A 16,958-nucleotide genomic window follows, 5' to 3' on the forward strand; every position below is an offset into this window, starting at 1 on the left:
AACATCTCATTGTGCAACTCTATTAGATAATATATTTACAAATATAATAGAAGGAAAGATAAAAAGTGGGCTGTTAATCAATGATATAAGTGACCATTTACCAGTCTTTGCATCTTATAATTGCCATTATAAAGTGAACAACGATGGACATAAGATTATTTACAAAAGAATAAGAACAGAGAAGACATTAAATTGTCTTAGAAATGAACTTTTAAGGCAAGATTGGAATATTATATATGAACAAACAGAAGTTAATAAAGCTTACGAAGGATTTTTAAGAACATTTAACACATTGCTTGATAAAAACTGCACAGTAATTGAAATCAATAGGAAACACAACTATGCAGGAAGACCATGGATGACAAAAGGACTACAAAATGCCAGCAAAAAAAAGAATACCCTATATCGAGAATTCATAAAAAAGAGAACAATAGAAACTGAAATGAAGTATAAAACTTACAAAAATAAATTAACTAATATAATGAGATCCTGTAAAAGAGAGTATTACATTAAAAGGTTACAACACAATAAAGATAACACAAGAGATATATGGAATGTATTGAACAGAATAATCAAAAATGAATCAAGGAATAATGATTACCCTGGGTACTTTATAGAAGGGACAAGAAGTATTAATAACATGGAAGAGATAGTAAATGGCTTTAATGAATTCTTCGTAAACATAGGGCCAAAACTGGCAGAAGAAATAAAGGTTGATGGAATAGAAAGGGACACTGGTGAAAATATTGAAAGGAATAGTAGCTCAATGTTTTTAAGAGCAGTGGAAGAGAAAGAGATTTATGACATAGTTAGAGGACTTAAGAGCAAAACCAGTACAGACTGGAATGATATTGATATGGTAACAGTAAAGACAGTTATTGATGGTATTGTAAAACCATTAAAATATATATTCAACTTGTCGTTTCAAACAGGAGTTTTTCCACAAAAAATGAAAGTTGCTTAAGTTATTCCCATTTACAAAACCGGTGAAAGGCATCATTTTACAAACTATAGACCAGTGTCAATACTCTCCCAGTTCTCTAAGATACTGGAAAAACTCTTCATAAAAAGATTTGACAGTTTTGTGGAAAAATATGAATTAATGACAGATAGTCAGTATGGGTTCAGAAGCAACAGATCAACAGCTTTGGCACTGATAGATTTAATGGAAAAGATAACGGAATGTATGGATAATAAGAGGTATGCGCTCGGAGTTTTCTTAGATCTAAAGAAGGCGTTTGATACTGTTAATCATGAAATTCTATTAAAAAAAACTGGAAAAGTATGGGTTTAGGGGAGTGGTTTTAGAATGGTTAAAAAGCTATGTAGGGAATAGGCAACAATATGTACAAATAAATGAATATAAATCTAATTTGATGGATATAGCTTGTGGAGTACCTCAAGGCTCAGTACTGGGTCCAAAAATGTTTATTATGTACTTAAATGATATCTGCAGAGTATCGGAGATTTTAAAGTTTGTAATATTTGCAGATGACACAAATATACTGTGTTCAGGTGTGGAATTGCCACAGGTTTTGGGGATGATCACACAGGAATTAATGATATTAACGAAGTGGTTTGATATAAATAAATTATCATTGAATCTAGATAAAACCAAATTCATGTTATTTGGAAACCAAAAGAAAAACATCAAAGTAGAAATATGTGTTGACAATGTATATTTAGAAAGAGTAAATGAAATAAAATTTCTTGGGGTGATCATTGACCACAAGCTCTGTTGGAAGCCACACATTACTTATGTTCGGGGGAAATTGGCACGGGGCATTGCCGTCCTGGGGAAAGCAAAGCATATGTTGGATCAGAAAGCACTGCACATTTTATACTGTGCTTTACTACTGCCATATATGAGCTACTGTGTAGAGGTCTGGGGAAACACATTCAAAAATAACACACAAACAATAACTATAATACAGAAAAGGGCCATTAGATTAATAAATAATGTGGAGTACAGGGACCATACAAATGCACTCTTTGTCAAAATGCAAGCTATTAAATTCCAAGACTCGGTGAAGCTTAAAACAGCGCAAATAATGTATAAAGTAAGAAATAAATTGATTCCAAAAGAAATCTGTAAATTGTTCATAGAAAAAGAAGGTGGGTATAACTTAAGAGGGAAATGGAATTTAAAAATACAAAGTACTAGAACAACTTTAAGAACTACAGGGAGTGCAGAATTATTAGGCAAGTTGTATTTTTGAGGAATAATGTTATTATTGAACAACAACCATGTTCTCAATGAACCCAAAAAACTCATTAATATCAAAGCTGAATGATTTGGAAGTAGTTTTTAGTTTGTTTTTAGTTTTAGCTATTTTAGGGGGATATCTGTGTGTGCAGGTGACTATTACTGTGCATAATTATTAGGCAACTTAACAAAAAATAAATATATACCCATTTCAATTATTTATTTTTACCAGTGAAACCAATATAACATCTCCACATTCACAAATATACATTTCTGACATTCAAAAACAAAACAAAAACAAATCAGCGACCAATATAGCCACCTTTCTTTGCAAGGACACTCAAAAGCCTGCCATCCATGGATTCTGTCAGTGTTTTGATCTGTTCACCATCAACATTGCGTGCAGCAGCAACCACAGCCTCCCAGACACTGTTCAGAGAGGTGTACTGTTTTCCCTCCTTGTAAATCTCACATTTGATGATGGACCACAGGTTCTCAATGGGGTTCAGATCAGGTGAACAAGGAGGCCATGTCATTAGTTTTTCTTCTTTTATACCCTTTCTTGCCAGCCACGCTGTGGAGTACTTGGACGCGTGTGATGGAGCATTGTCCTGCATGAAAATCATGTTTTTCTTGAAGGATGCAGACTTCTTCCTGTACCACTGCTTGAAGGTGTCTTCCAGAAAGCCGCTGCATGAGTATTTTGTCCAGTGGACAAAATACTCATGCAGCGGCTTTCTGGAAGACACCTTCTTCAAGCAGTATTTTGTCCAGTGGACAAAATACTCATTTGCCTAATAATTCTGCACTCCCTGTATGTCTATCTCAATTGCAGGAGTTAAATTATGGAACAGTCTAACAGAAGAAATAAAAGACAGTAAAAACATAAAACAGTTTAAAGTAAAATATAAAAACCTAATTTTAAATAATTATAAGAATGAAGAAAACGAGGTTAACCCAGGACGGTAATGTTGCTGGTAATGGTGTTGCGGTTCTTTTTCGTTTTTTTTGTTTTGGTTTGTTTGTTTTTCCATAACTTGTGTATCTGCAAATATACACATTCTGTATTTTTCATATGAAAGAAACTATACTGTGGTGGGGCTTGCTAATTTCTTGTTTTTGATTTATGTATGTTTTGCTTTGTTTTGCTTTACTTCATATGTTTCATATGTTGTTTGTTTAATTTAAGACAAAAAAAAAAAGAATTAAATGAATGAGAGGTAAAACTTGAGGGGGTAGGGACAAATAAGTAAATACTTCAGCCTATTCCTTTTCAAACAAATAATGGAATGATATTTTGTAATGATTGTGAAGGTACATGTTTGAAATGTTTGAAATAAAAATGAACTGAACTGAACTGAGATAGCAAGGAGCAGAGGTCTCAAGGTTGGAAAGTATGTCCACAACAGCTCACGTTTTTGCCACATGTATCACAAACCACGTCTCAGCTGTTTGTGGAGGTAAAATAAGTCCGCACATGACTCCCATTACGCTCAGCCATTGTTGTGAGTGCGCACGCCAAGGGGCTGCAAGACTTTTATACAGCCGTATTTCGCACACGACTATGAAAGCCGGAAGAGGAAGTAGTTCCTTTGAATGTAGACAATAAGAAAGTTATAGTTTCTTTCCACTGTGTTCCTGTTAATGATAAACTATAAATTTACCCTAAATTACTAAAATATCGATATTTTAATGTGAGAATCGATTCTAGAACATAAATGATTGGTATCGGAGGAATCGATATTTCAGGATCGATCCGCACATCACTATTAGTGATGCCTTGGTCAAGATCTGGGAGGAGACTCCCAGGACACTATCCATCATCTTAGTCAGGGCATTTCCTTCACGTTGTCAGCCATGCATAAAAGCAGATGGGGGGTGGGGGGCATACAAACTAATGATTTGCACTACCATTTTGAATTGCTGCAATGACATTTTGGCAAAGTGGACTGGCCTCTTTGGATTAACAAGAGAGAGCGAGGAGGCTCTTAAGGACTGTTTTGAGTCGACTGTGTGGGAGGTGATCTGTGACGACCATGGAGAGGACATCGACAGCCTTACTACATGCATTACTGACTATATTAATTTCTGTGTGGATAACACCGTACCTACCAGGACTGTACGGTGTTTCTCCAACAACAAACCTTGGATTACCCCAGAAATTAAAGCTGTCCTCAAGCAGAAGAGGAGGGCCTTCAAATCCAAAGACAAAGAGGAGTTGAAAAGGGTGCAGAGAGAGTTGAGGGGACTGATAAGGAATGGGAAGGACAGCTACAGGCAGAAGATGGAGAACCAGCTTCAACAAAACAACGTTGGTGAAGTCTGGAGAGGCCTCAGAACCATCTCAGGCCACAAACAGCAGAACTCTCTGCCTGGGAGGGATGTGAGGTGGGCAAATGAACTGAATCATTTCTTCAACAGATTTGATTCAACCATGAGACAGTCTACAACATCGGCTGCAGACTCACCCACCCCCACTGCTGCTGTTCCACCTCTGACACCTCAGACACTTCACACCTCCTCTATTCACCCTGCTCACTCCTCCCCACCCCCAACAACAGCATCCAATACACACTCAACACAAGGCTCCAGCCTGTCTCTCTCAACCACCCAGGTTAGGAGGGAACTGAGGAGGATTAATGGCAAGAAGGCAGCGGGTCCAGATGGCATCAGCTCGAGGGTCGTCAGGTCCTGCGCGGACCAACTGTGTGGGGTGATGGAGCACCTCTTCAACCTGAGCCTGAGGTTGGGAAGAGTCCCACAGCTCTGGAAAACCTCCTGTGTTGTACCAGTGCCAAAGACTTCACGCCCCAAGGACCTCAACAGCTACAGGCCGGTGGCTCTGACATCCCACCTGATGAAGACCCTGGAGCGGTTGGTCCTGGCTCAGCTTCGGCGCCTAACAAGCTCATCACTGGACCCACTTCAGTTTGCCTACCAGCCTGGCATTGGAGCAGATGATGCCGTCATTCACCTCCTACATCGTTCCCTCGCTCACCTGGAGACCGCTGGAAGCACTGTGAGAATCATGTTCTTTGATTTCTCCAGTGCCTTCAACACCATTCTTCCCTCGGTTCTGAAGGACAAACTGGAGAACTCTGGAGTGGACCATCACCTCACTACCTGGATTTTGGACTACCTCACCGACCGACCACAGTATGTGAGGACTCAGGGCTGTGTGTCGGACAGGGTCGTCTGCAGTACGGGGGCCCCACAGGGAACGGTTCTGGCTCCGTTCCTCTTCACCATCTACACTGCAGACTTCTCCCACAATTCCACCCAGTGCTTCCTGCAGAAGTTCTCTGATGACTCTGCAATAGTCGGCCTCATCACTGATGGGGACGACAAGGAGTACAGAGGACTGACTCAAGACTTTGTGGACTGGTGCCAGCTGAACTACCTCCAGATCAACGCCAGTAAAACCAAGGAGCTGGTGGTAGACTTCCGCAGGCACAAGCATTCTCCACTGCAACCACTGAACATCCAGGGTATGGACATTGAGGCTGTGGACAGCTACAGGTACCTTGGTGTTCATCTGAACAACAGACTGGACTGGACTCATAACTCAGACGCCCTCTACAGGAAAGGGCAGAGCAGGTTGTACCTGCTGCGGAGACTCAGGTCGTTTGGGGTGGAGGGCCCACTCCTGAAGACCTTCTATGACTCTGTGGTGGCTTCTGCTATCTTTTATGGTGTGGTCTGCTGGGGCGGCAGCATCTCTGCTGGGGACAGGAAGAGACTGAACAGGGTGATCCGAAGGGCCAGCTCTGTTCTAGGATGCCCTCTGGACCCAGTGGAGGTGGTGAGTGACAGGAGAACGGCGGCTAAGCTGTCATCCCTGTTGGACAACATCTCCCACCCCATGCAGCAGACTGTGACAGCACTGAGCAGCTCCTTCAGTGGGAGACTGCGGCACCCACGGTGTGGGACGGAGAGATTTCGCAGGTCTTTCCTCCCCACTGCTGTCAGACTCCACAACAAAGACTTTAACTGAACAAACACACACATCCACACATGTGCAATAACACTAAGTGCAATAATCCTTTCTGGCATCGTTGTATTTTTACTCAGTTGTATATAGCATTCGTATTCTATTTTTATCTTATTGTATATTTTTATTCTATTTTATTCTACTGTATATAGTATATTATTTTATTCTATTCTGTACAGCTGTGTACTGTATTTATTCTTATTGTATTCTAATTTTTGCGTCATAACTTTTGCACTGTCCACTTCCTGCTGTGACAAAACAAATTTCCCACGTGTGGGACTAATAAAGGTTATCTTATCTTATCTTAAGCTGATATAGATACATAGATAGGTGTGTGTGTGTGTGTGTGTGTGCGTGTGTGTGCGTGTGTTAAACTATATATGTATATTGTAACTGATTTGAATTAGTAGAATTAGTGTGAAAATAAAAAAAGTAGAAATATCCTTAGTATATAATTAAATGTGAGTAAAGAATATTAATATTATCCACGTGTGAAAATTAATTTAAGTAGTTACATGTAAAATACCCCGTAAAGCAATACATACACAGACATGAAAACAAATAGAAATGAGCAAAAAGACATGCACGCACGCACGCACACACACACACACACACACACACAGAATGTCATACCGTTGATGTGTTTAATGGGTCTGTAGTAAATTGCAGCTAAGTGCCTTCAACAAATTTTCCTTCAGCAGCTGAGCCTTGACACACAGTGCATGTGTGTAAGCTCACATTGTTATGCTGAAAATACTTGGCTGGTGGCAGGAATGACGTAATAAATTGGAACAATATATATATATATATATACACACACACACACACACACACACACACACACACACACACACACACACGTACGTATATAGTATCGGTAGATTTGTAGACACCTTGTCAAACACAGAGCAGAGATGTCAAATACCTTGTCATTTATATATATATATGTATATATACATATGTGTGTGTGTGTCACCATAGATATGTACAAACTATAAATGTTTCTAGAAAGAGTATATAAACCAAATTCCAGTGCAGCAAAACAACTTCAAAGAACCTCAATTAATGTACAAACCCTGTCTTGACAATGGCATTGGAGCAGAAATATGTTAAACACTAGATTTGCACACATGCACGCCTTTAATGACTTTAATGCTTAATTAACGCTGTATATGTATATATGTATTAAACAGTGTACAGGGTTGTATGACCTAAAATTTGTTTTACTAGCCTTCTGCTGTGGGATTTCGGTGTAGACGCATACATGCATGCAATATCGGCTTTCTGCTTTTCGGCCTTCTGAACTCTGGATGCATAAATATGTACAATAGCAAAAAAAATCTTTTCAGTCTTTCTCTGTTTTCTTTTGTACCACACTTTTTTATATCACAGCAAATATCAAGATGAACAGCGTGGGACTTTTACAGTGACAAATAACAACTGAACATTGATCATGATGGTCTTTGATGATTAAGTGCAACTTCATTGCTCTGACTAAACCAACGCAATTGTTTCTCTGTTGTATTTGTGCAAATACATACACGGAGGAATGAAATTCAATGATTGTATAATGACATGGGAATAGGGTCTGGATCAAATAACATTTGTTAATGGGGATATTGGGTACCTTCCTGATTAAAAGGCCAATTACTCCATTAACTATTCATCCTTTTAACTAAATGACTCATGTCAATAAATGGGATGCCTTTAATGCATTTTTGGGCCAGTTGTTTGCTTTTAGTAAAGCACATGCTTGGTTTGGCCCAAATGTGTCAATATGTGCCTAGCTTTGTAAGTGTGTGCCATGTATTTAATATAGCCAAAGGGCTATAGGCTGATTAAATGACTGCTTTGAATTTAAAACAGTGTCCTGTTGCTTTGGGTATAGAAGAAATTCTATCATGTCTTAGTGTGTTAACATCATTCAGTTTAATGTATTCAAACTCAGAAAGTCATGGATGGCTAGCCCTCATTTGCAATCATGTGACATGATTTTGTTTTTTCATTTTTACAAGTAAAGGCACCAAACACAGTCTGTTTTCTTTATACTGATAAAATTGTTCCTTCAAAATAAAAGAACAAGTAGACTTGCTGCAGAACCCTTTCTTACTCTTCTAGTAAAATAGACTGTAGTGTATGATGCATTTATTTCCCAAAAATAGAAATTTAAATTCTTTAAGGGCAGTAGCAGAAGGAACGGGGTGGGTGAGGGTGGGGGATGGGGGTGGATGGGACTTATGCCACAGGGTTTGCAAGACTGTGGTTAGAGGTCAAAAAAAGTGCAAACGGATGACAAGAGTTGTATATGTTCCAAAAATGTCCCCCAAATAAGAAACTTGACAATTTAAGAAATGAAGAGAATAGCAGATAGGGTAGATATGTTGTCATTTATATGTGTGTTTTTAAGCATGTGTTAATATCTTTGTGTTAATTGTTTGTCTGTATTTTCATTTTGATGGAAAGAAATTCTGGTATTTTATGTGCGAGTGTGTGTAAAAAGGAGAGAGACGGAAAGAGAGTGGGTGAAGATCAGCAGAGGAGAAGTAAGGAGAGTCAGAAAGAGAAATGCTTACAAACCCATATTGTAAGTTGGAATTGAATTTATACAGAAGAGCAAAATGCTCACATTTTTTACTGTGTCAACTATTTTGCTCTTTGTGTGTGTGTGTTACTGATGGGTGGTCTCGCTCTAGTTGCTTCACTTGAAGTTGCACATTCTCACACGCATGCATGCATGGCTAAACTTTGCTGAGGAGGGAGGCCGTTCCCTAGACTTTATTTTTTCTTTGTAACATGCACATACAAACATATTTGTCAGTGCATAGGTTTAAGTGCACACACACACACACACAGTCTCTTGCTCCCTCTTGCCAAATATGTGTATATATGTGTACATGAGTGAGACTCTTATGCATAAACAGACACACATACCCATGCACAGGTGTTGTCAGGAACCTACATGAAATCACACAAAAACGCATTCATTCATACATACAAATACTTGCCACATTTACCACCCATTCACACACTTGCTCTGAGCTTATCTCAGTGCAGTGTGCAGCGGCTTTTGAAGGCAGTAGGGGAGCCAGTTGTTGACGAGCCACTTAATAATTCCCATGGACAGGCATGAAATTCTTTCCTTTTCTTTCTCTGGCTCTTTTTCTGTCTCCTTTACAGTTGCTCTAATATCCCTCTTCGTGTTATGTTTTATCTGCTAATTTTCACATTCTCTATTTTCTGAAAATTTGTTCTCATTCATTCATTTTTCTGTTTTCTCTATTTTTGCATCTTTTTACTTTTTGTTCTGACAAAATTTCTTTTGAAAAATATATGGACTATATTTTTTGTCAAAAACACAGTGTCCAACAGTGCTGTTTCATATTGCAGATTGCATAATGACCAGGTAAGGGTTTTTTTTCTGTTTGAGGTCTTTCTTCCCCATACACGCTCTGAAATGATACCTTCAATCTCTTTCTGTTTCTGGAGAGAGGAAATCCAATGAGTAAGGCTCTTTTTTTGCTGACACATTGTTAAGTTTAGTTTGAGTTTGGTGGTATGTAATGGTGACTATATATGTTATGACATGTCCTTATACTCTCAAAAAGAATGAAAAGCTTTAGCCTTATCCTGCCAATTCTATTTCTTTCAATAGCTTTCACACAGACCAAGAGAAATTTTACAAACCCTTATCACTCCAGTCAGTTTGAGACACTAATAGCAGATGCAGCAGATGCAGCAATAGTTCCCATGTCATCAAAACACATATTCATGAATAGAACAAACACTATAAGATATTTGCATAATGCAGAGCTAGCTTAGCTCGCCCTCAAACAAAGAATGAGTATTCTCACTTAACTCGTAATTTCTGTTTCTGCTAAGCTAAAAATACAGGTGAAAATTCAAACACCTCCACGGACAGTGGAACTGAAGACCCGGTGGATTTGTTTCATTTATGATGGCAATAGGAAAATCCTTAGCATATTGCACAGCCAGTGAGACTAAAATTAGCATGAGATTTAATTGTATAGATACAGGACAGAGGTTTGTCAAAATGTTAATGCTCAGGGAAAATTAAACTCAGGTCAGTTTGATACTGTATGTAACAAAGGATTAAATCATTTCAAAAATCTTGAAATTTGAAAGTCACTAGTAAAATATAGTTAAATAAAGAGTAAAGCACTTTTCTTTCTCTGAAATTACATAATGCTTTATAAGGTATCAACTACCTAAAATACGCATTAAAATGTCTGTTTGGAAAGACTGGGAGTCAACTTGTGCCAGATTTTCCGTGACTTCTTATTTCTCAAGATGTCCACTTCTTAACTATCCTAGTAAGGTAAACTTTAAAAACATCAAATATTTTTACAGGATAATGTGAATAACTGGCTTTATTTCTATACCATAGCTGGATATTCGTCTAGAAGATGCACGCACACATAATTGTGACTGTGCCAAATCAAATAACTGTATCATAGCCTTGCTCTAAGTTTAACTGTTTCATCATCATTCAAATGTTGGCAAGTCCCGTTTTTGTGCCTATAGTATAAAAAGCAGAGATATAAACGTAGTATTTATGGCACTACTGTGGCGAGTGCCTCAGGATACTGCACACATTTTATCATACATATATATAGACATACAGAAAAACAGACACATTATCTACTGTTCTGGTTATTTTATAAAGCCCATCTGCTGCTTCTTCCACCTCAGGGCAGATAAAGAATATTATTGCTGGTTACCTGTGCGTAAACAGTGTTTTTATTAAATGGGATTGTGTGTGGATCAGAAGTCCTATTCGTGTGTGTGTGTGTGTGTGTGTGTGTGTGTGTGTGTGTGTGTGTGTGTGTGTGTGTGTGTGTGTGTGTGTGTGACATCTTATTCTACTTATTTAGTTGCACTTATTTTCGATACAGTACACAGAATTTGCCTCTGAGCTTGAAACTGTTTCTGAGCAATGTTGTTCCTTTATAGTGAATAAAATGGCCTAAACTAAATATCAGAGATTTATTCTCTGTTTCTTCTTCATCTTCTCTGCTGGCATCATGTATATTGAGCTTAATTACACTGGTGTCAAATTACAGACACATATACATACTTCCCATCCAGACACAGGGGCACAGAACAGTACTCTGTAATCAGGCTCGTATGTGTGTGTGTGTGTGTGTGTGTTGGTGGTGATAAATGCCCCCTTGGAAACTCAATGCCAAATAATCAAGATTGACACTGGCACACAGTGTTCTGAGGTGTGCATGTATGCTGGTTTGTTTGTACTATTTTTATTCAAAGGATTTAATCAAATGTAATCATGCTGATTACAATAATCACAAGGTTTATAATCACCTTTTCCCCTCTCTCTCTCTTCCTTTTAAAAACTCTCCATCGTCTCCACACAGTGGTTCTTCCTCTTTCTCCTCCTGCATCTTTCACCATCATCAGTAAAGTCTTACTTTTCATGTACTTTGAGTATAGCATGTCAAAGTTTGGGTGGGAGTTTAGTTTGAAGCTCTGATAATGCCTGGTGGCTTATTATTAACACCGGCATAAATTTCAGGTTTCCCCAGCATATCATCTCAGCTGTCTAATTGAAAGACAGTGCTGTGCTGGGTCTTATCCTGTATATTAAAAGTAGATAAAAATAATGTGGAAACACATGCACACATGTTAAATCCACACAGAAAGCCCCAGAGTCGAACCTTGGAGCTTCTTGCTGAGGGCAGTGCTAGCTCTTTCATCTCAAGTTTCAACAAAATTATTTGAGAAAAATGACATTTGACGTAATTTAAAATGTTGAATGATTTTATATATATATATATATATATATATATATATTAGTATTTAATCTAAATAATATACTGTTTTGAGTTTTATTCCTGCATGTACCAACCGCCAACTATATCGAGCGACATGAACTTCAGGGCTCATGAAATTTTTTTCCTTCCCTCTACAGGACACAGAGATTGTGAATACAGCCATTCTAACCGGTCGACATGTTGCAGTGCCAATCAAAGTGGTTACTGTGGAAAGCGATGGGCAGGTGAGGGAGGTGGACGACTCTATCACCTGCAGCTCAACAGATGTGGATGTGGTTAAGGTAAGCATCCATAATAAGCACAGTGAAATGCTCATGTGTAAATTATAGAAATAGTTTTATGTAATAAACTTCACAAAAGGTGAGAACCTAAAATACCAATGCATTTTAAGACACAAGGAACCAAGAATTTGTGTATTTGTGTGATATGGAATTGAACAAACACACATCTTGCTGCCTAAACTCTAGTATACCAATATACTCATATAAAACAGATAATACACAAGGAAAAAACCAAACTGTGAGGAGATAGATTTCTTTGCATAAATTATCTCCAATCTATCTTCAATTATGACTGTAATCCAAAGTCTTTGAGGACTCGCGTTGTTCTTTTATAAAAGAGCACTAGTGTGTTCAGGCTTTTCTTTCTTAAATCTTGTTTGATTGAATGGCAGTGATCAGATGCTGATATGGGATTCTTGCACTTATCTGCCTAAAAAATTTTTTTTGGTTTAAAGGACAGTTTAATCATAAAAGGGAGCCGGCTAAACTGATATGAGTTTCCTAGTTAAGCTGCAATTACTAAGCTATGGTTACACGTAAGCCGTATCGCAGGGATAAATGGTTTCGTATGGGTTTCCATTTTTTCACCTTCCAGACATCAGGAAAAATGGTTTGCTTGCAGGTCACATACATATAAGTATTCCAGACCTTCACATCTGTTGATTAAAAATTGCCAGGCGGAACATTCTTATAAATAAGGTTTCCCTTCAGATTTGGTGTTATTTACCAAAGCACAATGTAAAAAAAAAAGGAAAGAAAAAACAAACACACCCATAGTTACTTGTTGGAATATTAATTCTTTGCTGTTTCTACATTGCTTCGATCTGAACTGTCCTACTTTCAATGGAATAATTAGATTTTTTTTTTAAACCACTCATTGAATATAATGCATTAGAATCACAATACTTTATTGATCCCTAAGGAAATTATGATGCATCTTGTATAATTACATGTCTATCTTTTGTATGTGCGCAAGGATTAAAAAAATGCCCTGACTCATTGAGGATATAGCATAAGGATATCTTGACCACAAGTAGCACAGTATGACTCACACCCAATTCACTTACTGCATTCAATATTCATGAGACAACTAAAACTTTGATTAAATTACTATAATTTTTTTTAAAAGAAATGTAGGCGTTTCTATAAGCACAAAAACCTATTTTTATATTATATAGACTTTGTATTCAATTTCAATTAAGTTCAGTTTTATTCATATAGCACCAAGTCACAACAACAGTGACCTTGGGTGGCTTTATATTGTAAGGTAAAGACCCTACAGTTTCTGTCACATGTATCATGCTTTTTCTTGACTCTGTAATAATTTAATACTTTCTGAGTAATGCCTTCCACAACAGGGTACAGGTAATCTGGAGCAGCTGTTAGAATGATACTATGACCGGTGTCTGTCTATGGCAATCTTAAGCTGAATCCCGTTCCGTTACACTTGGAACTGAACCTGGGATGGAAGGGCCAGCTTAAGCCTTAAGTGGCTTTCCCATACAAGCTGGATACACAACCACCACACTAATTAATAAACAAGTATTTCCTTTACAAAAACAAGCCAGTACCAAGGAATAAGGATTGATTCCTCTGGCACTACACTCCCCGTGCCCTCGGGGCCTAAAATGAAACACATCCTCTCTGTGACAGTTTCAATATGAAGCCAATTTCCTGGTACAAGCCGACAGGAGTGGTGCTGTTTAACTACAATCAATAACAACACAGGGAAAATGGAAAGTACTCATTCAAATAGATGTAATGTTAGTGTTTTGCTATATGTGTGTGGTGGGTAGGTATACCACATCTAGATGTTACAGACAACCGTATAGTACAAGCACAAATAAATATTTAAACAGCTATTACTGAGAAAGAAACACAGCTCTGTGTTTAAAAAAACAGACTGCTGTCCTACCTTGGTGTAGTTTCAGCTGGGGTCAAAGGGTTATCACTACAGCTTGACCACAGAAGGTCAAACTTCAAGGTCAAAATGAGTTTAATAATACTGTAAGTAACCATTTTACAAGGTCTTATTACAGGGCTTACTAGGACCAGCTAAGTCATAAACCAGCATCTAACCACACATGAAAACACAATATTTTGTTTTTATACTCCTACTTTGGTGTGAAAAACACTATCTACCTAACGGCAGGTAGGGACTGTTACCTTTGAACAGAGCTGTGTTAGTTGTTTGTGTTTCCTGTAAACAAACAGCAAAGCAGAGGCTCATCTGTCCCACTATCAGAGAGAAATAAAGAATGTTTCAGAAAATGTTGATCATCAAGGCATTTCTCACCCACATTCAATGGAACCTTCAAAATTAGATAGTTTTCTCTATCATTTATGATTTATCTTGAAATAAAGCCGATGGCCATGGCAGCTTTTGAAATGGGGCACAGTGCATTAGCAATTGAAGCAATGCTCGTCATAGCACTCTGGGAGTTGCCGCACACATACTGTATGATGCACACTTCTGGTGAAGCTTTTAAAATTCTTTTATAGGTTTGAAGCTTCTGCAGTAATAAATGTCAGTGTAGCACTACATCAAATTTCTCCACTTTAACTTTATTCTTGATTTAGAAGAATAATAAAGTATAAATTCTTAAGGGAGAAAATGTTTCTGTGGGGGTTTTTTTGTCTTAGTTGGAGGCAATAAGCTCAGAAAGATTAGATTTCCATTTGGTTTTACATCAGATTCTATTAACTTACCTTTTTGTATAATTACTTATTGTAGATAAATGTTTGCAGGGGGAATTGCACAGCACCCTTTACTGATTACCTGAATATATGGAAATGAATGTATGGGAATTACTTGGTGAACATATTCCTGGCTGCAGTGTAATGCTGTTTCCTTGAATTTAATGCATTTATCTTTGATAACAATAAAAAAAAAAACCTGTGATGTACTACCTCGATAGTTTCCCTCCTCTTCAACCCTCGCTTTCCTTTCCTGCATTCTCTTTCAGTGTAAACTATCTTGTTAAGGTATCTTCAGATGCCGTCACTTGTGATGTGTGTACGTGTATGAGTTGCTGTTGTTGATACAGCAGTATGTGTAGGTCGGTGGTGTCAAAGCTAGTAGGGGACAAATAGGGGACAAGCGCACGCATACACACAAATTAGTACCATTATCCTGACCTCACGCAAAACAAGGAGGGGAAAGGAGGAAAGATGGGATGAAGAGTGGTGAGAAGATGACAAATGGATCAATGAGGAGAGGAAAGGAGAGTAGAGAAAGAACATGAATGTAGAGACTGCAAAGAAGGAAAGATGTTAGTAATGCAGAGGAAAGGAGAGAAGAAAATGATAGCAATGAGTGGAAAAAGAAAGAGGTTTACTGATTTAAAACTTAAAAATGCAGAAACATTTATATCCATAAGAACAACTGACTGCTAAATCAGGATCTGCCAGTTATGCGAGCCAACTAAAAGCTCTAAAACCTGTTCTTTATATGATTAAAGCTTACACTATTTCCAGAGATAACATCATGGTGACAGACTAACTTAAAATGAATTTGTTACACTTACATGTTTTGTCTTAGAAACTAGAATAAAGTAGCCTGTAATAAAATAAAAGCAAGACACATCCTAATTGGGCATTTAGTACAAGTAGAGAGGCAGAAGCAGAAGAAAACTATCAGACTTCCTTCCTGTATCCTTCCTATAGTTCTCCTTGTTTTATATTCAGGTGCAGTGATAGCATTTAAGCTCACCTCCTTAAAAATTGTCCTTCTCTCTCTATTTTAAATTTGATGTGCACATCCATTGACAAGAATAGCTTTATGACCTTCAGAAAACAGTATCTGATTGATGCCTGGTTTCTCTAAGCTGTAATGAAGGACTTCAACTACAGGTTCCACTATACATAAAAAACAGTAACACTTCACAGTAGTGCCATAAATACTACGTTTATATCTCTGCTTTTTATACTATAGTCACAAAAACAGGACTTGCCAACATTTGAATGATGATGAAACAGTTAAACTTAGAGCAAGGCTATGATACAGTTATTTGATTTGTACCTCACCATAGTGAAGTAATAAAATAAACAATAAGCCAGAGTGCCAAAGAAGACCAAAGTTGCAGATAAACCCTTACATTAGGCAACAATTTTATATCGAGGTATTAAGTGTCAGAAACCTCAGAACTACCTACTAACTGCAATGTGATGTGATCTACGATCTAAGAGTGAATGTAAATGTGAAATGACCACTATTTTTGTTTCAAATGTTATATGCAGAAAAAGTGTGTCAGAAATCTTTTAATGGCCTTGCAAAACTGTACATACAGCACTCTTCCACAGACAGATGAATATATATGTATATGTATATGTATATGTGTGCACACATGTGGGATCACGCAGATACGTGTCAAAGTGTCCAGCTGGTTCATTAAACAGCACACAGATCAATTCTTAATTTGCTTTGTATCCATACTAATACATGCACCAACACACACACCCTAAATCTCCCTAAAACATGCGTGCAGATATACGCACAAACACACACAGACAAACACACACACCTCCATCACTTCAGAGATTTGTCTTCAATCTCCACACAAACTAAATATTGTTCAAACCCACTGAGTTTGTCTGTGAGATTATTTCTGTGTGGACTGTTTGGGTTTTTTCCCCTTATTTATATATTTTTGTTTTGTTTTTTATGCAAC

General features: G+C 37.7%; 1 protein-coding gene across 1 annotated transcript in view; it reads left to right on the top strand.

Annotated features, from left to right (window-relative positions):
* Positions 1-16,958, top strand: part of LOC147317771 (transmembrane protein 132C) — a 285,996-nt gene that overhangs the window by 222,483 nt on the left and 46,555 nt on the right. The window contains exon 6 of the mRNA XM_086315084.1: positions 12,145-12,288. Within this exon, the coding sequence (XP_086171210.1) occupies positions 12,145-12,288 (144 nt within the window). The remainder of the gene's footprint in view (positions 1-12,144; positions 12,289-16,958) is intronic.

The sequence above is a fragment of the Aulonocara sp. 'chitande type north' Nkhata Bay genome, linkage group LG12, assembly GCF_057382095.1.
Source record: "Aulonocara sp. 'chitande type north' Nkhata Bay isolate Kocher_YH1m ecotype deep benthic linkage group LG12, A_spYH_male_GT1.1, whole genome shotgun sequence".
NCBI lineage: Eukaryota > Metazoa > Chordata > Actinopteri > Cichliformes > Cichlidae > Aulonocara > Aulonocara sp. 'chitande type north' Nkhata Bay.